The sequence below is a fragment of the Schistocerca gregaria genome, chromosome 9 (genome assembly GCF_023897955.1).
Source record: "Schistocerca gregaria isolate iqSchGreg1 chromosome 9, iqSchGreg1.2, whole genome shotgun sequence".
NCBI classification, from domain to species: domain Eukaryota; kingdom Metazoa; phylum Arthropoda; class Insecta; order Orthoptera; family Acrididae; genus Schistocerca; species Schistocerca gregaria.
The window spans coordinates 256,451,806-256,475,740 of record NC_064928.1 but is presented as its reverse complement, the minus strand read 5'-3'; the positions used below and the strand labels follow the sequence as shown (position 1 = coordinate 256,475,740).

At 44.9% G+C, this 23,935-nt stretch overlaps 1 protein-coding gene across 1 annotated transcript; it reads left to right on the top strand.

The window, feature by feature from the left end:
- The first annotated feature begins 102 nt into the window (after nt 1-102).
- On the top strand, nt 103-23,935 carry LOC126291546 (uncharacterized). The gene is made up of 5 exons (XM_049985046.1): nt 103-117; nt 3,503-3,683; nt 13,370-13,450; nt 20,895-21,040; nt 23,792-23,935. The coding sequence occupies exons 1-5, from the start codon at nt 103-105 to the stop codon at nt 23,855-23,857; spliced, it is 489 nt and encodes a 162-aa protein (XP_049841003.1). The 3' UTR covers nt 23,858-23,935.

The window sequence follows — 23,935 nt, the reverse complement described above, 5'->3', positions numbered from 1 at the left end:
TAAATATTGGGCTGGACGGTGGACCTGGCACCAGTCGCACCACAGGCACCAGCAGTTCCTCCACCTACCAGGACGAGACCACATCCTCTCGCAAGAACCACTATGAGGAACATCGCGGTGAGTAGACTGCGCGTCTCTGTAGTAGGTACAACGGGTACGTCTCTGTAGTAGGTACTGACGGGTACGGTGTTGTGTCTGAAGGCTCGATTGACACAGCACGCCACTATAGTTTGCCCAGTGCCCAAATGCACGTGAAGCATCTTACTCTGTAGCACAGAGATTTTCCCCATATATACTTTTCTCAGTTGCTAAACCAACTATTCTTTGATGGCTCAGGAGATGTCTTCTCGACTCTGCTGTGCGTACTGTAAGACCTTAGGAACACACGCACACACACCATCAGATTATTTGACTTGTCGCTCTAACGAAATAGGCGATTGTCAGCAATATGTTCGTGGTCTTATCGTGGCGTGTTTATCTTCTGTCTTTAGATCAGACGATAGAAATGCCACTTGCACGCTTAGAGTAGCAGATTGACAGTGACCAACTTTAAACAGAACTTGATTAATTTTTCCACAAATTTATTAAAATAATAACAAGCCTAAAAACTACTTAACTTCGTACTGGATGCTATTTACAATTGACAATCTGAAGTTCCTTTGGCCTTGGTACGTTAATCTTATTCTCACATAACTCTGATACTTGACAAAGTGTCTATTCATTTATCTTCATGGCTATCTACAGGAATATGAAAATCTTATTAGGCGCAGACTGGAACTTGGTTATAGACTGGTACAGACTAATGCAGACTGACGGATCGGGGGACTGTACACTCGTTATAATACCTCGAGCGTTCAGGTATCACTGCGCGAGTGTGATCCGCGAGGAGAAAAGGTTCTACCTTAGCAGCAATCTCATTGGCTGCGTTACATATTAATACGCGGATCGACGGAAGCAGAATATGGTCCGTCTTTATGGCAGCGCCATCTCGTAGAGCGGAGACGGACGAGTGCTGCACCTGCGCTCTTGTGCTTAGCGGGGCGCGCTCTAGTGGGAAAGTTGTGTACGCGCTGACTACTCGGAACTATGTACACAACATCGACCTACTCCTTTTTTCAGTCAAGTTGCACCATACATTCCCACATTTATGCTCCTCAACCCACAGTATGGTGTGTGGCGGAGGGTTCTTCAAATACCAATAACAACCAACATTTCTAACATCGGTCTGTTGCACAATCCCCGTACGTGTTCTCAGAATGTCATAAATTTCTTGAGACAGAGTAGGTTAAGCCCACAAATCAGCACGGTCGGTAGTACATACTGCGGAAACTGGCATCTATGCTGCTGCTGAGCTCTTCGGTCTGAAGACTCGTTTGATACAGCTCGCCACAGTAGTGGGCCCTGTGCAGAAATGCACTCGAAGCAACTTACTGTAGGGCACAAAGATTTTCACTATCTGTTCTTCTCTCAGTCGTCAAACAAACTATGCTGTGATAACTCAGGATGTGTCCTCCCGACCTATTCCTTTTTTCAGTCAAGCTGCACAATACATCTCCACATTCACGCTCCGCAAGCCCCCTTACGGTGTATGGCGCAGGGTTCTTTGTCTATCAGTACAGACCAATATTCCTAATATCGGTCTGCTACAGAATTCTCGAACTCATTCCCAGTTCGAAAATAATACGTTTTCTTGAGAGTGGAATCGGCATGGTCTTAGAAAGCATCGCCCCTTTCCTCACAAGAAAACACTACCAATTATGGATACAGAAAGATACAACATTTCTAGATTTCCCGAAGGTATTGGAAAGATTAAGGAAAGGCAAACGTACGTTCTAGTATTTGTAGACTTAGAGAAAGCTTTTGACAATGTTGACTGGAATACTCTCTTTCAAATTCTGAACGTGGCAGTGGTAAAATACAGGGAGCGAAAAGCTATTTACAATTTGTACACAAACCAGATGGCATTTACAAGAGTCGAGGGGCATGAAAGGGAAGCAGCGGTTGGGAAGGGAGTGAGACAGGGTTGTAGCTCTCCCCGATGCTATTCAATCTGTATATTGAGTAAGCAGTAAAGGAAACGAAAGAAAAGTTCGGAGTAGGTATTAAAATCCATGAAGAAGAAATAAAAACTTTGAGGTTCGGTGATGACATTGTAATTCTGTCAGAGACAGCAAAGGACTTCGAAAAACAGCTTAAAGGAATGGACAGTGTCTTGAAAGGAGGGTATAAGATGAGCATCAACAAAACCAAAACGAGGATAATGGAATGTAGTCGAGTGAAATCGGGTGACGCTGAGGGAATTATATTAGGAAATGAGACACTTAAAGTAGTAAAGGAGTTTTGCCATTTGGGGAGCAAAATAACTGATGATGGTCGAAGTAGAGAGGATATAAAATGTAGACTGGCAATGGCAAGAAAAGAGTTTCTGAAGAAGAGAAATTTGTTAACATCGAGTATAGATTTAAGTGTCAGGAAGTCGTTTCTGAAAGTATTTGTGTGAAGTGTAGCCGTGTATGGAAGTGAAACATGGACGATAAATATTTTTGACAAGAAGAGAATAGCAGCTTTCCAAATGCTACAGAAGAATGCTGAAGATTAGATGGGTAGATGAAATAACGGTTGAGTAGATGAAATAACGAATGATGTACTACTGAATGGAATTGGGGAGAAGGGGACTTTGTGGCACAACTTGACAAAAGGAAGAGACCGGTTGATAGGATATGTTCTGAGGCATCAAGGGATCACAAATTTAGCGTTGGAGGGCAGCGTGGAGGGTAAAGACCGTAGAGGGAGACCAAGAGATGAATACACTTAGCAGATTCAGAAGGATATAGACTGCAGTAGGTACTGGGGGATGAAGAAGCTTGCACAGGATAGAGTAGCATGGAGAGCTGCATCAAACCAGTCTCAGGACAGAAGACCACAACAACAACAACAACAACAACAACAACAACATTTAAAACTTTATGGCTACCCCTCGAACACAAGTACAGGTATTCCAGAACTACAGAAGAATGCTGAAGATTAAATGGGTAGATCAGGTAACTAATGAGGAAGTACTGAATAGAATTGGGGAGGAGAGGAGTTTGTGGCACAACTTGACTAGAAGAAGGGTTCGGTTTGTAGGACTTGTTCTGAGGCATGAACGGATCACCAATTTAGTATTGGAGGGCAGCGTGGAGGGTAAAAATCGAAGAGGGAGACCAAGATATGAATACTCTAAGCAGATTCAGAAGGATGTGGTCTGCAGTAGGTACGGGGGGATGAAGATGCTTGCACAGGATAGAGTAGCATGGAGAGCTGGATCAAACGAGTCTCAGGACTGAAGACCGCAACAACAACAACAACAACAACAACAGCAACATTTAAAACTTTATGGCTACCCCTCGAACACTTGTCCAGGTATTCCAGAACTGTAGCTACTGCGTTTGAACGTGAGTCACCTACACTGACAAAGTTAGCGAGGTACTTGGTTGTCGGCAGCTGGTGGCTCTGATTGCAGCTGCTGCTCTCCCTGGCCGTCGCCTGCCTCGCCGAGTCGCTGCCCTCCGGAGAGCGACACCTGGCGAAGAGAGGCGTGCTGGCCCTGGGCTACCCGCCCACCCCCTCCGCCCCCGCATACCCCCTGGACGACCCCTTCCTGGTCGGCAAGCTGCTCGCCAAGTCGCAGCCCCACATCGCCGGTGAGTGCACGGCCGCCCTCTCTCTCTCTCTCTCTCTCTCTCTCTCTCCCTCTCTCCACTGGCTTCCCTAACTTACTCTTCATCGCCACCCTCGCTCTACTCTTTTTGAACTTCATCCTCTCACTCGCCACACGACTCTGCGTACGTCACGACGTTAGACAGATTTTCACTCATTCCTATCTACATCCAGACTACAGTGTCTCAAACACATTAGACACAAAATTAAGCTTCCCTTCTCCTCTCTTATTTCTGGTCTATCTTCTCTCTTTCTTCTTCTCCCTTCTTTCTTCAATCTTCCATCTCTTTTGTACTTTCTCGTCTTTTTCCTATGATATCCTTTTTATTTTCACCCGTTTTCTCTCTTCACGATTTTCTCTCGTATCTCCCCTTTTCTACTGTGACAATTTATTGCTCTGAGTCAAACTTTCGTTCCAGATTCCACCATCTCTCATTACAATTCTTTTTTCTATCCCACCAATTTTTTATTTTGATTTCGTACTCTGCTTCTTTCGGTCCAGATTTTTCCAGTTCCTTTTACATAGTATTCTTAATTTGTAAATTACCTCTCTCGAGCATCTTGTATCACGAAATTATATCTGCTTCCATGGAGACTGATGTTTGACAAATGGTTTATTCTTCTTGTAAGTTGTCCATGGATTTCACGATTCATTCTCTACTTCATTGCTGGTCAGTGTGGCCGTGCGGTTCTAGGCGCTAGAGTCAGGAGTCGATCGACTGCTACGGTCGCAGGTTCGTATCCTGCCTCGGGCATGGATGTGTGTGATGTCGTTAAGTTAGTTAGGTTTTAGTATTTCTAATTTCTATCGGACTGATGAGCACGGATGTAAAGTCCCATAGTGCTCAGAGACATTTTTACCATTTTTTTCTACTTCATTTCTCCAAATAATCTCTGTGATTCTTCTGCGAACTAAGTTCCATTCCTCTGAAGTCCTTTGCTACGTTACAGATTGGAATAATTCTCAGCCTATCTCTCCATCTTGTAAGAATTTATCTCTTAACTTCTTCCTTCATCACTTCATTTTGTAGTTCATTTCTCGAACTAACCTCTAACATTATAAATGAATGGAACATATTGCGCATAGGTAGGATAAGAAAGCCACTACTGTACAATTACGCTATTGATCAGAAACTGCTGGAAACAGCATCTACTGTGAAATATCTTGCAGTAACTATCCAGAGCGACCTTAAGCGGACAGGCCACATAAAACAAATAGTACAAAAAGTAGATACCAGATTGATATTCGTACGAAGAACCTTAAGGCATTAGCTTCAGTCCGGAACGACGGCGCTGCTACGGTCGCAGGTTCGAATCCTGACTCGGGCATGGTGTAGGGGACTGATGACCTCAGATGCTATCCGATAGTGGTTACAGCCATTTGAACCTTAAGGCAATGTAACTCGTTCACGATATAAATGGCTTACGACGCGCTTGTTCGGCCGATCTTGAGTATTGCTCATCTGTCTGGGACCTTACCGTGCAGGTCTGGTGGAAGAGATAGAGAAGATCAAACGAAGAGCGGCGCGTTTCATCGCGGGGTCGTTTAGTTGGCGCGACATCGTTACGGAGATGTTCAACATACTCCATTGGCAGACGTTATGCATCACGGAGGGGTTCACTATTGAATTTGTAGGAAGGGTCCAGAGACATATTACTTCCTCGCACATGCATCTCGCGAAGTGACCAGGAGACTGACCGACAGTCCTTCTTCCCAGGCGCAACTCGCTAGTGTTACGGGGACGGAGGGATCAGTTAACAATACCAAAAGTACAGTATACTGAAATAAGTTTGTCAGCGGCAGTTTCATCATTTACAGTTTTTCCACAGCCAGCATCCGATGCCACTCATTGCTGCACGGCAAACGAACTGTTTTCGAAGCGCGTCCCTAATTCAAGCAGGAAATTCTAGTAAAGGAGTGTAAACACATCCAATGCAGTTGTTACCACTGATTCAATTTGCTGATTAACCAATGTAATGGCTAGTAGCTAATCATTCTGGAAGTATAAAGCTAATGCCAATATAGTTGGTACCCGTGCTCCACTGAGCTCACCGATTGAATGCCAGGGAATTGATTACTGGCTGTGGATAACATCTTTTGACCATACGGACATGCCAGTATATTTGCTTTTGAACAGCAGTTCATAAGCTCATGATAATGGCTACAGTTCTGCTAATACGGTTGATACTTACGCTCGTCTGCGCTGGTTCGTCCAAGTTCCGTTTGACGGGTTACTGGCTATGGGCACGAGCAAGTGCTCGTAGTAATGTCCCACGCCAGCATATTTGCTTGTGACTAGGAAACTTAAGACGTATGGGATACACATTTAGGTAATAAAATTGGTGCCATTGCTTTAGGTAGATGGTGAGTGCCAGTGCCATCAAACTAGTTGCTGGCTGTAGATAATACTTGATAGAATACCGTGACGTGCTAGTTAATTTGCTTGTAACTAGCCATTCTTAAGGTTCAGCGTAGACAGTGTTAATTACACATTGAGGGAACACGATTGGTAACCTTATTTCATTCAGATATAGCGCCAGAGAGCTATTAAAGTGGTTATTGGCTATTGATTCTATAGCTGAATTCTTTTATCTCGCCGGCTCGCTCATGCCCGCCCAGACGCGGGAGATTGCTGCGCTGCCAGCTGTACGCGCCAAGAGAAGCAGCGCCATAGTGTATTTAGCAAACATACATTTAGGAGGGAGGGCGCAGTTTATGAAGTAAAGCCACCACGGCCGCATTGACCCTTCCGCTACTTCAGAGACGTGCGCTGTGCGCTGTGCGCGATTTTGTCATCACTGCACTGCTCGCCTGTGCAGACACACGGTGTTTCGACTGCTTTGACTCACATATCATTCGATTTCACAAAAACTATTTGGAACAAAAATTTGATTTTTACACATCTTCTTGACTGATACCTTCCCCCCATAAATAATTTAATTTTGTTTCGATGTTCAACTCAGTTATTGTGCAGCATTAAATGTAGTAAACTATTGCACGAAATTTTGAAGATTTTGCAGAGATAAAAGTCCACAGCGTATACTTTCCGTATGGTCGATTTTAGTTGGCACTAGAAAGTTTAAAAAATTTATTCAAACGAATGTAAATGAATGAAGTAAGACACTTCGATATTGTTTTAAAATAAAGAAAATATCAAGTGCTGAACCATATTTGAACTCGGAACCTGTCATTTGGCAGCTCGTCGTTCAGTAGAATTCCTGGAGTAGTTTAAACAATCATGCAAAATACCGACAAACAATGATGGTATGACTATGAATTACTCACGTTTCCGCCGAAGTACAATAGGGAATAAACAATTACCGCTGTTCTTTATTGCGAAAAAGCGGTTGGTGAGAATGAATTTCCTTGCTATAACCTGAATTGGGAGGCTTATTGCTTGTTTGGTTTAATTAATTAATAGAATATGAAGCAGTTAGTATAGAGAATGCTTTTTCCAAACTTTCTACAAAAGAAAGTTTGCTATCAAGACATTGCTTTTGTTCAATTACTTTATTTACGACTGAACGTTTCCAAAACTGAAGACACTCGTCCGTGCTATGCACTGCAGTCGAGCTCTGGCAACATCGTTCTCTGTTCATTGGCTGACTGTGTTTTGTGACGTCAGATTCGCAGAACGAACCTAAACTCGGCCGCCATCGTAAATGACGCGCGCTTTAGTTGGTGATCGCAGCAACGTGACATGTTGGTGTGTCTGCTCGTGAGCACATGCCCATAATGCGTGCTGCTATTGGTATGAGATACACAGTCATTCCCATTCACTGAGCTACTGGGAACATGTGCTATTAAATTGCGTACTGGTTTTTGACACTAGGTGGTGGTACTAGGAATATGACACGTCACTGTGCTTATTTGGGAGTGGCTATTACTGAGATATAGGGCTGTAGGTATTTGCCACTCTGTCAATTGTAGAGGTGGCACACCTGCTTCACCGAATTGCTTGGCCTCAGAGTACGTGAACTCGTTACAGCTTGTTGATACTGGCTGGCAGAAGCAATAGCGACATACACCAGCGTTTCAGGTTCTTGGCCGGCTGTTCTTGTTGTGCAACGCTACGTAAAACCTAATACAATGCCGCAGCTCACCTGAGATGGCATCGCAAGACTCAGTGAGGTGTCGTAATATTCTCGTTTCGTATTAGAAAGGACTGCAGACATAATCCACATCTGATACTGGCAATTACGTTTTCTGTAATTTCCCTGTACCGTTTAAGTCAGATGGCGGGGGAGAGAGTGGTCACTTGTTCTCGTGTGTGTGGGAAGCGGGGCGGGTAACTTCTGTTTCGCTGAGAACCTTCATTTCCCTCGTACACTGCCCTACAACATACAAGACTGCGAAGTAGTTACGGTTCTGCAGCTAGTCAAGTACATGAAATGGTATTGTTGGCCATGCGGGGAAGTTCGGCAGCCGTATTGCAAGTCCTTTTTTAGTTGATGCCACTTCGGCGACTTGCGAGTCATTGACGACGAAAGGCACACAACACCCAGTCATCACGAGGTAGAGAAAATCACTGACCCCGCCGGGAATCGAACCCGGGACCCTGTGCACGGGAATCGAGAAAGCTACCGCAAGACCACGAGCTGCGATGATTCTGAAATGACATGTAGACAAATTAACTATTAAATAAGAAGGTCGGCACTAGGATTTATCGCTTAGAGAAGAATGAAAGAAAGTTCGGCTGACCTTCATGCCAAACTCCGAACTATGAAGCTGCACATCTGCAAACATATGGCGACGATTGTACCGCGAGATAAACTAAGCCATTTGCAATTAGTGAAAAAAAATATCACTTTTTAAGGTTGCTGCTATGAATATCCTAATACATTCACACTCACTGAAATCGCACTATTATAACTAAACTACTGGCCATTAAAATTGTTTGACCACGAAGATAACGTGCTACAGACGCGAAATTTAACCGACAGGAAGAAGATGCTGTGATATGCAAATTATTAGCTTTTCAGAGCATCCACAAACGTGCTGACATGAGGAAAGTTTCCAACCGATTTCTCATACACAAACAGCAGTTGACCGGCGTTGCCTGGTGAAACGTTGTTGTGATGCGTCGTGTAAGGAAGAGAAATGCATACCATCACGTTTCCGACTTTGATAAAGGTCGGATTGTAGCCTATCGCGATTGCGGTTTATCGTATCACGACATTGTTGCTCGCGTTTGTCGAGATCCAATGACTGTTAGCAGAATATGAAGTCGGTGGGTTCAGGAGGGTAATACGGAACGCCGTGCTGGATCCAAACGGCATCGTATCACTAGCAGTCGAGATGACAGGCATCTTATCCGCGTGGCTGTAACGGATCGTGCAGCCACGTCTCTATGCCTGAGTCAACAGATGGGGACGTTTGCAAGACTACAACAATCTGCACGAACAGTTCGACGACGTTTGCAGCAGCACGGACTATCAGCTTAGAGACCGTGGCTGCTGTTACCCTAGACGCTGCATCACAGACAGGAGCGCCTGCGATGGTGTACTCAACTACGAACTTGGGTGCACGAATAGCAAAAAGTCATTTTTTCCGTCATGGATCCAGGTTCTGTTTACAGCATCATGGTGGTCGCATCCGTGTTTGGCGACATCGCGGTGAACGCACATTGGAAGCGTGTATTCGCCATCGCCATACTGGCGTATCACCCGGCGTGATTGTACGGGGTGCCATTGGTTACACGTCTCGGTCACCTCTTGTTCGCACTGACGGCACTTTGAACAGTGGATGTTACATTTCAGATGTGTTACGACCCGAGGCTCTACCCTTCATTCGATCCCCGCGAAACCCTACATTTCAGCAGGATAATGCACGACCGCATTTTGCAGGTCCTGTGGGGGCCTTTCTGGATACAGAAAATGTTCGACTGCTGCCCTGGCCGGCACATTCTCCAGATCTCACCAATTGGAAACGTCTCTCTTGATGAACTGTGGTATCGTGTTGAAGCTGCATGGGCAGCTGTACCTGTACACGCCATCCAAGCTCTGTTTGACTCAATGCTCAAGCGTATCAAGTCTGTTATAATGGCCAGAGGTGGTTGTTCTGGGTACTGATTTCACAGGATCTATGCACCCAAATTGCGTGAAAATGTAATCACATGTCAGTTCTAGTACAATATAGTTGTCCAAGGAATACCCGTTTATCATCTGCATTTCTTCTTGGTATTGCAATTTTAATGGCCAGTAGTGCAGATGTAGTGGCGAGAACGTCCTGCAGGGTGGGGCAAATAAAGGTGGCCCGGAGAACAGAGGACCAGGGTACAAAAACACAAAAGAGGAAAGGAAATACAGTGCTAACCTTACTGTCGCAAATGTTGAAAATGACCACCATTTTTGGCCCCTGGTCATCAAGTTTCTGCAGGTGAACGGAAGTTAGACAGCTGGAATTGCCGCAATTTCATCCGAAACGTTCTGCTGCAACTCTTTAAGACTACGAGGGCTGTTCCGATACACCTTAGGCTTGGGCGCTCCCCACGCGCAGCAAACGCACGCTGTCAGATCAGGAGACCTGTATGGCCAGCTGGGGCAGCGACCGGAGTTGACGTTAGTTAAACTGTTGCACACGTTTAGAGAACCGAGCGAGGTAGCGCAGTGGTTAGCACACTGGACTCACATTCGGGAGGGCGACGGTTCAAACCTGCCTCCTACCATCCTGATTCTTCTGTGATTTCCCTAAATCGCTTCAGCGTAAATGCTGGGATGGTTCCTTTGAATCGCTACGGCCAACATCCTTCCCTAATCGGATGGGACCAATGACACAAATTGCGTCCTATGTAGGGCAGGGTTGGCAACATTAAGGGCATACGTCCACTCTCTGCACTCTAATGTTGCCAAATTCTAAAATTAACTTGCAGACCCCATGAACAAAAATTATTTCAAGAAAATGGCTCTGAGCACTATGGGACTTAACATCTGAGGTCATCAGTCTCCTAGAACGTAGAACTAACTAGCCTAAGGACATCACTAGACTGAGGTCATCAGTCCCCTAGAACGTAGAACTAAGTAGCCTAAGGACATCACACACATCCATGCTCGAGGCAGGATTCGAACCTGCGACCGAAGCAGTCGCGTGGTTCCCGACTGAAGCGCCTAGAACCGCTCGGCCACCACGGCCGGCAGATGATTTCTAATTGGAAGAAAAGCAGACTGGGTCGCAAAGTTATTTAATTTCAGTAACGCGTTTCACCTTTCTGGGACATCATCGAACTGTCTACAAAACAACAAAACAATCCGTAAGAACAATTAGAGGAAGGGACATGGTCCTATCTTGAACGACGACGCGAATAAATAAACTAAAACATTTATTAAAACTTAAGTAAAAGTTGCTGGATGTAGAACCCATCCGTCACAGGGCCGTGAAGAACGAGAGGTGGGCCTTAGTAAAAGAAAGAACATACGACAATATGCCACAAGAAATATTTGAAGAAACCGTCTTACCTTAAGCACAACAGTAGACAGCAGAGCGGAGCAGCACGCGTACTCGAGTCCAGATGCGCCATCACGCTCAGCGCGGCAGAGTGTGTCCCTTTAGTGCTCGCACAAATATTGTGGCAGGCTAGAAAGCACGCACGGCGCTAGTGTACCAAAAAGTGGCCAGGTGGCGTGCGGAACCAGATATAAGGCGAGTGAACGAATATAAATGTAAGACGAATAGGCTACAAGGCGTATGTGCAAAACATGAGAAATGATACAGATTATGTAAGAACGTAATACTGGTAAAATTTGAAATGGACTTGACAGCGCAGTTATTCAGTAATGAAAAAGTCCGAATATCAAGGTACCAGAATCAGGAGTTTCAAAATAAAAAAGACGCATCCTTAGACATTAAAAAGGAGCAAATACAAAAATTTAAAAATGTAAAAAAGAAGATATGTCACATACAATATAAAAAGTCTCCTAAAAACTCTAGTAGCAAACCTTGCCGTAACTTCTCTCAAACCAAAAGGGCAATAACTTAATTATTCTGTCTTGTGAGACGACTTATAACGGAAACCAGAAAGTGTCAGTGCACCAACATTGTCAAAATCTGTAGCACGGAATAGTAATAAACTATATTTTTACAAATAAGTTGATCGTTCAGCGAATTATCCACACAGGTGTTCAGCCATTTCTAGCTCCTTCGAGCGAATGCAGTTTTTCCCCCCACGTTCTGAGTAAGATGTACCACTCTCAAGTTTCCCAATGTGGGAGACTGGTATCCCCTTGACTCAAGACGCTCGGTAGAAGCGGAACACTGTTTAACCTGGCCTTTGTCAGTTGGAAGATGCTCACTGAACGTAGTCTTAAACGTCCTGGCGGTCTGGCCTAGAGAGAATGTCCCACCTGAGAGTCATCAGACGCATTTTCACTGGTGTTCCGGCAGGTATCTGAAATTTCGATAGTCCGTTGTGTAGCTGAATTAAACCATAAAACAATACTGTTCATCACGTCTTTCAAGCGACGCCCTTTCTGGGGGAAAATGTACGTTAGTTTCCCGTCACAACGAAAAAGATTTTTTTAAAGTTGAATTCTGTATGCCAACACGATAGAGCTCTTCAAAATCTGTCGCGAGATATGTACTAACAGGGACAGAAAATCTGCAACAATAACGGGTGCTCCAGCAGCCACAACACTGCCCTGGTCCACGTTTCCTGGAGACGCCAATGCAGCAACTCTGCTCAGTGGCCGCTTGAGTAGCTACTGATTATTCTCCGTGTTTTGCCGTTCTCGTTAATACGATTCCATAAGAGGAACGTCGCTTTAGACTAACCTCCTGGTGCTCTGTCGAATGGGCACGTAAAATTCCGCTCTTCAATATAATTTTGTCTGTAAAGGGAAACGAACCGATGTTCCCCGCTGCTTCTGGACGCCGCATGTGAGAAGTGATTAACGGTATTTGTTTGGACTGAGCCCAGCTACACAATGCACAAACGAAGATTCATATATATCTGCTGCAGCACCGGAGAAAAGGTGCCTGACGACTCTCGGGAGAGACACACCATACAAGCCATTTCGCAGTCACTGCATTCCAATTTATACGCACCACACTCTGCGTACCTATCTCTGCGGGGGCGCTCATAAATGTAGTTGTGCCGCATTTTAATGTTTTGTAGACAATCTGATGTTGACCAAAAACGGACAGAACGTCTTATGGAAATGAAATAACTTTGCAACCCAGACTTTTTTTTCAATTTAAAATAATCCAAAAATGATGCTACACAAGCCGGTCACAATGGAATGGAATGAATGTGACTAACAAAGATATTCTTGAAACTTCCTGGCAGATTGACTGTGTGCCGGACCGAGACTCGAACTCGGGACCGTTGCCTTTCGCGGGCAAGTGCTCCACCAACTGAGCTACCCAAGCACGACCCACGCCCCGTCCTCACAGCTTTGGCCCAGTGGCCCGAGTTCGAGCCTCGGTGCGGCACGCAATTTGAGTTCCGTGCGAGCGGACTGTCCGCGGCCGGCGGTGCAGCCGTTAAGTTGGCCCCCATGCCACACAGTGCCGGTGGGCCCCAGCCCGGCGGAGCTGGGCGCCGCGCTGGCCGCCGCCCGCGACGCCGCCCACGCCGCCTCTGCGGCGCGCGCCAAGGCCGCCGCCGCCCGCGACGCCGCCTCCGAGGGCGTCCAAGTGGCCGCCGCCAAGGAGGCGGCCGCCGCCGCCGCCCAGCGGCGGGCCGACGCCGCCGCCGCCGCCGCCGACGCGCTGCAGAGGGCGCAGGCCGCCGCCCACGCCGCCGCCGCCGTCCAGGTGGGCGCGCCGCCTCCGCCTCCCCACTTCCTCTCCTCCTCTATTCTATAGTGTTAAATAACAGAGAGAATAACAAGAAATGTCTAGAGCAAATTATTAATACAGTTTTGGAGCTTTCTCATTAAATATGATAATTACGACTCAGAAGGAGACGGCCCGACCGTAGGGTCGGGGGTTTGTCCGAAGTTTTGGGTGGTCAAAGAGGACTCGCTTAATTTTTATTCTGAAAGTCTTTTACATTACTGATCAAGATCTGAATATTACAAATCCGGGTCAACTGGTGCTGGCGAGTCATAAAAAGATTCATATTAAGATATTAACTACGCGCATGCCAATAAAAATAATATAATTTACCTTACAATACGTGGCTATGAGCTGCGCTGCACCAGCGACAGACTACAACTGCTCTGCAGCAGCGAGCGACTGCAACTGCTGCCGAGACTGCTCTGACCTGCGACTCTGTTGCAGCAATGGTATTTTCTGTCGCGGGCAGCGCGTGAACAATACATCGAAATTACATTTGCCCCAGCAGGGTGGTGAACCCCTTACACACTGTTGGCCCACATTGTCCCACTCCTCTACGGCGATTCGTCGTAGATCCCTCAGAATTGTTGGTGGGTCACGTCATCCATAAACAGCCCTTTCCAATCTATGTGAGACATGTTCGATGGAGTTGATGTCTGGAGAACGTGCTGCCCACTGTAGTCGAAGGATGTCGTTATCCTGAAGGAAGTCATTCGCAAGATGTGCACGATAGGTGCGCGAATTGTCGTCCATGAAGACGATCGCCTGGCCAACATGCTGCCGATGTGGTCGCACTCTCGGTCAGAGGATGGCATTCACGTATCGTACAGCCGTTACGGCGCCTTCCGTGATCGCCAGCGGCGTACGTCGGTCCCACATAATGCCACCCCAACGCAGCAGGCAATCTCCACCTTGCTGCACTCGCTGGACAGTGTGTCCAAGGCTTTCAGCCTGAACGGGTTGCCTCCAAACACGTCTCCGACAGTTGTCTGGTTGAATGCATACGCAACACTCATAGGTGAAGAGGACGTGATGCCAATCCTGAGCGGTCCATCCGGCATCTTGTTGGGCCCATCTGTACCGCGCTGCATGGTGTCGTGGTTGCCATGGACGTCGGGTGTGAAGTTGGCATCGTGCAGGCTTTTTCGCACAGTTTGAGTCGTAACACGACGATCTGTAGCTGCACGAAAAGCATTGTTCAACATGGTGGCGTTGCTGTCAGGGTTTCTCCGAACCATAATCCGTGGATACCGGTCATACCCTACAGCGAGGCATGTCATCGACAGTTTCTGTCTCTCTGTACCACCTCCATGTCCGAACAACATCACTTTTGTCGATTCCGCGACTCCTGGACACAAAGTAATAATGCGGATGCGATCGAATTGCAATACTGACCGTCTAGGCGTGGTTGGACTACAGACAACACGAGCCGTGTGCCTCCTTCCTGCTGGAATGAATGGAACTGATCGGCTCACGGACCCCCTCCGTCTAATAGGCGCTGCTCGTGCATATTTGTTTACATCTTTAGGCGGGTTTAGTGACATCTCTGAACAGTCAAGGGGACTGTGTCTCCGATACAGTATCCACAGTCAACGTCTGTCTTCAGGAGTTTTGTCAGGAGGAGTGATCCAAAACAACTTTTGATGTTTGTAGTGCCATTGTTTGGCCGCTGTTGTTGTTGTGCTCTTACCTCCTGAGACTGGTTTGATGCAGCTCTCCATGCTACTCTATCCTGTGCAAGATTCTTCATCTCCCAGTACCTACTGTAGCCTACGTCCTTCTGAATCTGTTAAGCGTATGCATCTCTTGGTCTCCCTCTACGATTTTTATCCTCCACGCTGCCCTCCAATATTAAAATGGTGATCCCTTGATGCCTCAGAACATGTCCTATCAACCGATCCATTCTTCTAGTAAAGTTGTGCCACTAACTCCTCCTCTCTCCAATTCTATTCAATACATCCTCATTAGTTATGTGATCTACCCATCTAATCTTCAGCATTCTTCTGTAGCACCACATTTCAAAAGCTTCTATTCACTTCTTGTCCAAACTATTTATTGACCATACTTCTCTGCCATACATGGCTACACTCCATACAAATACTTTCAGAAACGACTTCCTTACACTCAAATCTATACTCGATGTCGACAAATTTCTCTTCTTCAGAAACGCTTTCCATGCCATTGCCAGTCTACATTTTATATCCTCTCTACTTCGACCATCATCAGTTATTTTGCTCCCCAAATAGCAAAACTCCTTTTCTACCTTAAGTGTCTCATTTCCTAATCTAATTCCCTCATCATCACCCGATTTAATTCGACTACATTCCATTATCTTCGTTTTGCTTTTGTTGATGTTCATCTTATATCCTCCTTTCAAGACACTGTCCATTCCGTTCTTCCAAGACCTTTACTGTCTCTGACAGAATTACAATGTCATCGGCGAACCTCAAAGTTTTTATTTCTTCTCCCTGGATTTTAACACCTTCTCCGAACTTTTCTTTTGTTTCCTTCACTGGTTGCTCAATATACAGATTGAATAACATCGGGGAGAGGCTACAACCCTGTCTCACTCCCTTCCCAACCGCTGCTTCCCTTTCATGCCCCTCGACTCTTATAACTGCCATCTGGTTTCTGTACAAATTGTAAATAGCCTTTCGCTCTCTGTATTTTACCTCTGCCACCTCCAGAATTTGAAAGAGAGTATTCCAATCAACATGGTCAAAAGCCTTCTTTAAGTCTACAAATGCTAGAAACGTAGGTTTGCCCTTCCTTAATCTTTCTTCTAAGATAAGTCGTAGGGTCAGTATTGCCTCACGTGTTCCAACATTTCTACGGAATCCAAACTGACCTTCCCCGAGGTCGGCTTCTGTCAGTTTTTCCATTCGCCTGTAAAGAATTCGCGTTATTATTTTGCAGCTGTGACTTATTAAACTGATAGTTCGGTAATTTTCACATCTGTCAACACCTGCTTTCTTTTGGATTGGGATTATTATTTTCTTCTTGACGTTTGAGGCTCTCCCAAGGCTCAGTAGTTCTAATGGAATGTTGTCTACTCCTGGGGCCTTGTTTCGACTCAGGTCTTTCAGTGCTCTGTCAAACTCTTCACGCAATATCATGTCTCCCATTTCATCTTCATCTACATCCTCTTCCATTTCCATAATATTCTCTACTTCCACCTTTCCGCTTTCCCTTCTTTGCTTAGAACTGGGTTTCCATCTGAGCTCTTGATATTCATACAAGTGGTTCTCTTTTCTCCAAAGGTCTGTTTAATTTTTCTGTGGGCTGTATCGATCTTACCCCTAGTGAGATAACCCTCTACATCCTTACATTTGTCCTCTAGCCAGCCCTGCTTAGCCATTTTGCACTACCTGTCGATCTCATTTTTGAGATGTTTGTATTCCTTTTCGCCTGCTTCATTTACTGCATTTTTATATTTTCTCTTTTCATGAATTAAATTCAATATTTCTTCTGTTACCCAAGGGTTTCTACTAACCCTCGTCTTTTTACCTGTTTGATCCTCTGCTGCCTTCACTATTTCATCCCTCAAAGCTACCCATTCTTCTTCTACTGTATTTCTTTCCCCCATTCCTGTCAATTGTTCCCTTATGCTGACTGGAATACTCTCTTTCAAATTCTGAACGTGGCAGGGGTAAAATACAGGGAGCGAAAGACTATTTACAATTTGTATAGAAACCAGCTGGCAGTTATAAGAGTCGAGGGGCGTGAAAGGGAAGCAGTGGTTGGGAGAGGAGTGAGACGGGGTTGTAGCCTCTCCCCGATGCTATTCAATCTGTATATTGAGCAACCAGTGAAGGAAACAAAAGAAAAGTTCGGAGAAGGTGTTAAAATCCAGGGAGAAGAAATAAAAACTTTTAGGTTCGCCGATGACATTGTAATTCTGTCAGAGACAGTAAAGGTCTTGGAAGAACGGAATGGACAGTGTCTTGAAAGGAGGATATAAGATGAACATCAACAAAAGCAAAACGAAGATAATGGAATGTAGTCGAATTAAATCGGGTGATGCTGAGGGAATTAGATTAGGAAATGAGACACTTAAAGTAGAAAAGGAGTTTTGCTATTTGGGGAGCAAAATAACTGATGATGGTCGAAGTAGAGAGGATATAAAATGTAGACTGGCAATGGCATGGAAAGCGTTTCTGAAGAAGAGAAATTTGTTAACATCGAGTATAGATGTAAGTGTCAGAAGTCGTTTCTGAAAGTGTAGCCATGTATGGAAGTGAAACGTGGACGATAAATACTTTGCACAAGGAGAGAATAGAAGCTTTCGAAATGTGGTGCTACAGAAGAATGCTGAAGATTAGATGGGTAGATCACATAACTAATGAGGAGGTATTAAACAGAACTGGAGAGAAGAGGAGTTTGTGGCACAATTTGACTAGAAGAAGAGATCGGTTGGTAGGACATGTTCTGAGGCATCAAGGAAGCACCAATTTGGTATTGGAGGGCAGCGTGGAGGATGAAAATAGTAGAGGGAGACCAAGAGATGAATACACTAAGCAGACTGAGAAGGATGTAGGCTGCAGTAGGTATTGGGAGATGAAGGACCTTGCACATGATAGATTAGCATGGAGAGCTGCAACAAACCAGTCTCGGGACTGAAAACCACCACAACAACAACATTTCATTCAGTCACACAGTTTGATGACAGCTATGTCGAAATAGAAAATCATAATAACTATCCAGGTGAAAAGAGTTTTTAACGGTATTTTTAAACGTCAGAAAAAAATAGTAAAAAATAACAAAATGCCCGGAGGATTTAAACCGTGTGCCAGACCGAGACACGAACTCAGGACCTTTGCCTTTCGTGGGTAAGTACTCTACCATGTCACCTACCCAAGCACGACTCACGACCGGTCCTTACAGCTTCCTTTTGCTCAAACTCCCTAGAAATTCGATTTTTTACCGAATTTTCGTAGCCAAACAAAGAGTGGGAAATAGACAGAAAGAGTGTCAAATTGACCACAGTGAAGTCTAGGTTCCCAATAAAATATTTAATTTCTCGAATGTAATCAGGGTAATTAGCAAAGGCTCAATCAGTGATCTGAGCATAAATTACGTAATTCGTTTTGTCAGAATGTTCATATCCAAACAAAGAGTGAGACTTGGGAGGTCAACGAGGGTGAGATCTAACTTTGTAAAAAAAATGTTTTATTGCTTGAAAGTAATAAGGGTAACAAGTACATTATGATACCCTTGTCTGTACATCCGTCCACAGCCTGGATATAATTTTCAAACTGAAACCTTGTCCTTTACAGGCTGTAAATTTGTTCCGTTTGTTTATCACTGGGCAACTTCGACGGCATACTTGTTATGAGGCAGTATACAGAACATCTGTCGGCATCACTTCGCATCAGACGTGACATATAAATTAATATATCAGTCCACATGTGAGACGAAAACATGAATATGGTCTGTATCGAACATGAACAGAAAGTTTGTGATCCATGTGGGAGAAACCCGTGTAGTACAGTTGAAGAACGACAACCATCCACTGAAGAACCACCTTTTCCATGCATCAATGTCAACTTATTCCAAGGGACAGTCAGATGAAAACGATATAGATGGAAAAAAATAGCTATACTCTTTATTGTTTAAAAAGCAGTCGCCATAACTATTCATATATTTATCCCACTGTGAGACAAGACTGTCAATGCCTTCATGGAAAAATGTACGCTGCAGAAGTTTCGCAGGGACACCTTTACACATACTCCATAAGAAACTTCCACATTGTTCGAAATCTGCAGAAAGATATTCGTAGTCATCCACTTCCCTCGGACGAAGAACTGCGTTCCTGAAGTACAACCATGGTTGTGTAGGCAGCCACAAAAAAATTTTCCCATGAAATGACTCACCGTCTTATCTCACAGCTCCCGTATAAATGTATAACCATTTATGGCGACTAGTTACGAAATACTGAACAGTTCACTTACTTTCGTCCAGCTCTCTCGTTTTAATTAACACTGCCGCTTCTAACTTGTGTTATTCAGTCACAGCTGGCTATTTCACTGGACCCAGTCCAGCTGCGGCGTGCTACCTGATTTCAAGTGAATGAAACATTGTCTGATCCGGCAGAGGGATGTAGCGCGCCCCTTGCTTGCGGCTGTCTAGCAGCAGTCAGTGGGACGCAGTGAGACATGTAGTCTTCAGTCACAAGGCTCGTTTGATGCCGCTCTCAACGCTACTCTATCTTCCCTAAGTGTCGCCGTCTCTGAAGAATTAGTGGAGTCTACTTACATTTGGGTCTGCTTTCTGCAACCAAGCATTTGTCTTCCTCTACAATTTTTGCCACCCTCTCTTCCCTCCATTAAAAAATTGGCGACTGAGACTCTGTAGATGGCCTGTAAATCTGTAAACCTATACGTTCTTAAATTCTTCAATTGTTTGGCCGTGTTTTCCGTAGCTGCTTTAGAATTCCTGATGGTAATTTTGTTCCGCCATTAAAACTACAATAAAATGCGTGCTTTTCTCACCAGACGCGTTTCGCTATACTGAAGTGAAGCATCATCAGTGGTCTGTAATTAAAGGTATTTACTATTTGATTTGTTTTCTAGATCGAAACACAGTATGTTAAGAAGTTGTTTGTTTTTAGTTACGATAATTTTTGCTTGGTTTTTCGCCTACGTCAGGAAATGCCGACTGCTACAGTGTTTTTGGTTCCTTTCTTCGTTACGAAATGAAAATTGTGGTCTACTTTTATGCTGCTTTGCAGAACTATGCATTTCTCACGTCTAACATAGCACAATTTCATGCACAGCTATTCACTGTTTTTTTTTCATTATGTTTTGTAGTATTGCCAACATTACAACCACTTTTTCTTGTTTTTTCTCCGTCTCTGTAATTCATTGTATGTGTATTACTCTATTTAATTACTTTAAGGAGTAGCGATGAAGTTTAAATTATGTGTGGTGAGTAGGTGAAGGGGGGGGGAGGGAGGGAGAAGCAAAGATGAATGGACAGTAAATGCACTGCATTGCGATGGAGAGTGAGTTGGGGAAAAGGGAGAGGATCAAAAAGTTAAAAGAAATTCGGGATATGGGGCGGGGGAGGGGTTGTTGAGTGAGGCAGAATGTAGGATGGAAAAGCCCTTCCTTTTATATGATTTCTTCAATTATTTTATATAATCTCCGGTTTTCAGTGGGTATTTGGTCATTGATCAAACTATTTGTTTCGTGTTAATGCTTTTTGTATATGGAAGTTTTCTTGAAAAGGGAGGAGGTGTATGCCTTTATTGATTCTTGTGATATTCAAATATTTTTCAATAGTGCTTGGCATGAGGTACTCCTGTTCTTGTATACAAATTGTGCTACAATATTTTTTCCTCTGTTTCTCTTCATCCTCATTCATTCTCGTACTAATGAGTCACGATGGAGTACAACATACGCGTTGCTCTCTGCGCTAGCGTACGGCAGCTGCATCAGCGGCGGCTGCAGCGGCCGCGGCCAAAGCGGCTTCCAGCGTTCCAGCAGTTCCAGTGCCCATCACGCTGACCATCAAGAAGGACTGGAACCCATGGGGGTAGAGCGACGGGCGACGCGACTGTCGCAGGTGAGTCCAGTGCCAAAAGAAACCACGCCCACTCACCTGTCTACTCTCAGGTCCCTCCCTTCACTTTGAAACGACGATTGAGGTGCAATATCCCGTCGACAACGACGTCAGCGACTCGGATAGGTGAAGTATACGGGAGGAAATCGGTCGGTGTTTTTTTTTCGGAAGAAAGAACTCAGCATTCACCTTAAGCAATTTAGGGAAACCACGAGAAATCTAAAACCTGAATGACCAATAGGGATTTCAACCGCAGGCTCCTGAAATGCGAGTTCGTTATCTACCCACAGCGCGACGTCATTGCTAGAAAAATTGATAGGAAAGTTAAAGATAAAGGTATGATTCTTGAGAGCGGAGGTCAACTGTTCAAGTAGGTTTAAATACCGTCTTATTCCGGTTACGGGAGTAGGAGCTTTTATTCTGGTATCGCAGTATCGGCAATACGCCATTTCCAAGAATTCACAAATATTAGATGTAAAGCCACGGCAGAGATACGCAGATTGAATCTGTGGCATTAGGTGTAACATTAGGCAACAGGTGTAAAACACAGAAACCAGAGTTCAGTTTTAACACTCGGGGACAATGAAAAGGAAGCTGTAGTTGAGAAGGGAGTGAGATAGGGTTGCAGCCTATGTCTCGTGTTGTCCTCTCTGTACACCGGGCAACCTAGTAAAGGAAATCAAGGAGAAATTTGAAAACGGATCATGGGAAACAAATAAAAACTTTGCAGTTTTTTCCGATGACATTATAATTCTGTCAGAGGTGGCAAAGGAACTGAAAAACCAGTTGAACAGAATGCATAGTACGTCGGCAAGGAATTATACAAAGGAATATCGACAAAGTTGAACAAGAGCAGTTGACCTTCAAGCCTTCCCAGAGCAGTTCCTGCTCCGAGCCAGCGTCTCCATCATTCAGTAACTGGCCTGAGAATGATCTTACACAGATCGAAACCGATACTTTAAAAAAATTATGCGATCAAGACCGATTTCTAATTAAAAAATTTACTAATTCTTTCCAGTCGCTGCTGTTTCCATGAACATACAAAAAAAAACTAAACCAACAATAATGGAATCTACGTGGATTGAAGGAGGTCATGGTGATAGAATTGGATTAGAAAATGAGACGCTTAAAGTAGTATGTGAATTTTGCTATTTGGACAGTAAAATAACTGACGAGGGCTGAGGTAGAGAGAACTAAAATGCAGACTGACAGTAGCAAGAGAAATGTTTCTGAAAAAGACAAATCTGCTAGAGTCGAATATACTTGGAGCGTTCAACAATGATTGCCACAATTTTTTATTTTTGCGTTCACAGGAACCATTTACCGAACAAACGTATAAAGACCATATTACAGGTACTCCCCACCAATGTCTATGCATTTTTGTCAGCGGTCTAGCAGCTACCGTATTCCGGCGCCACTTTCAGACAACTACATGAAGTTGGTCATTGGTAGTGGAGTCGCATGACCTGTTCCACCGCTTCGAGTAGGGCACAGTGGCTAGGAGCTATATCCGGCGAATATGGAGGAGTTGGCTGCGCAGTAAACCCTAGTTTACACGCGGTGGCGGTCGTATGGAGACTGGCCTGTGGTCGAGCATTGTCGTGCTGGAGCGGAGCGCCACGGCCCCATATTCTGTGGCGACGTTGTCGAGTGCATCAGCTAACAGCACCACCAGTCATTGTTGAGGGTCGTACTGGGAGGAAACCAGTCCGCCAGCAGCTCGCCTCCCTGATCGCAGAACGCAGTCGCATTTCTTTCTGCACGAATAGTGGCGGCCGTGACACCTTGGGTCCAGGGTCCCTGGTATGCTTGCGCTCAGTAGACTGGATGTTCTTTCCTGGAGTCTCATGGAAGAACCGTGACTCTCCTGCCGTGACGAGACGCTGAGAGAACACGGCTGGATCACCACTGTGCAGTTGCAGCAACTGTTGGTGTTATCTGCACTCGCGCAGTGGTGGGGGGACAGTCCCGCACACACCTTCAACTCCTCACGAAGCATGGTGTGGAGCATCGCCCGTGACGCACCTGCTGCCTTCTCCAGTTCGTCAAACATGATTCGGCTGTGAGCCAGCATCACGTCATTGAGACGCTGGGCACTGCGTGGTTTGCGTACACGTCCTGGAAGCGCAGTGCTTTAGCGTTTTTCAGCAGAGTTCCTTCCGTCCAGCAACACTCATACGGTTATGCGCGCTGGTGCTCTTTTGCCACATATGGCTACTAACTTCTTGTAGATATCTGAAGCAGTCAGAGAAACCACACTGTCCACCGTTGTCCACGTTTGTCTGCTTACAAGTTGTCTTATCAATGTCCAATAGCGTACTCTCAACCCATTACAGGTTCTGCTGCCATGTGCCACATATGCGAAGCAGCAACATTATCGGTGGCCGTGTACAGTCCTATACTCCATCTTTTCTCACATACATCGACACGCATTTTCGATTGCTACTTTGCAGGAATTATAGCGGGAGAACCAATCAATACTAAAGCAACTAACCACTTAACTCTCACAAATGCAATAACAGACACTTGTGTTTTCTAGCAGTATTAAGATCATGATACCACTGACACCGATTACTACATCTGCTTCGTTGCATGAACTATCTAAAAACATGAAGACGAGGCTTTGATTCAACCCAGCAACCCATACGTTGCACGAGAAAACATTATGAATGTGTCTTGTAATTTTGATTTTATTTTTCAGCTCTCATCTCACTTCTAAATAAAAAACAGTAACTCCGTCTTCTATTGTTTCAGGTGCCACACCACTTTTTATTCAACGAACGGATAGATGCTGTTCCCACGGACCTCAACGATACTTGATTTTTGATATAATTTGTATATAAACAGTTCTGAACTGTATGATGTCTTGCTGAATCTGTAATTAGCTTTTCAATAAAC

What these genes read in the sequence shown, in the direction of transcription:
- LOC126291546 (XM_049985046.1), top strand. An exon ending in GTCGCAGCCCCACATCGCCG is followed by an intron (nt 3,684 to 13,369) that starts GTGAGTGCACGG and finishes GCCGCCGCCCAG; the next exon opens with CGGCGGGCCGACGCCGCCGC. An exon ending in ACGCCGCCGCCGCCGTCCAG is followed by an intron (nt 13,451 to 20,894) that starts GTGGGCGCGCCG and finishes TCTCTGCGCTAG; the next exon opens with CGTACGGCAGCTGCATCAGC.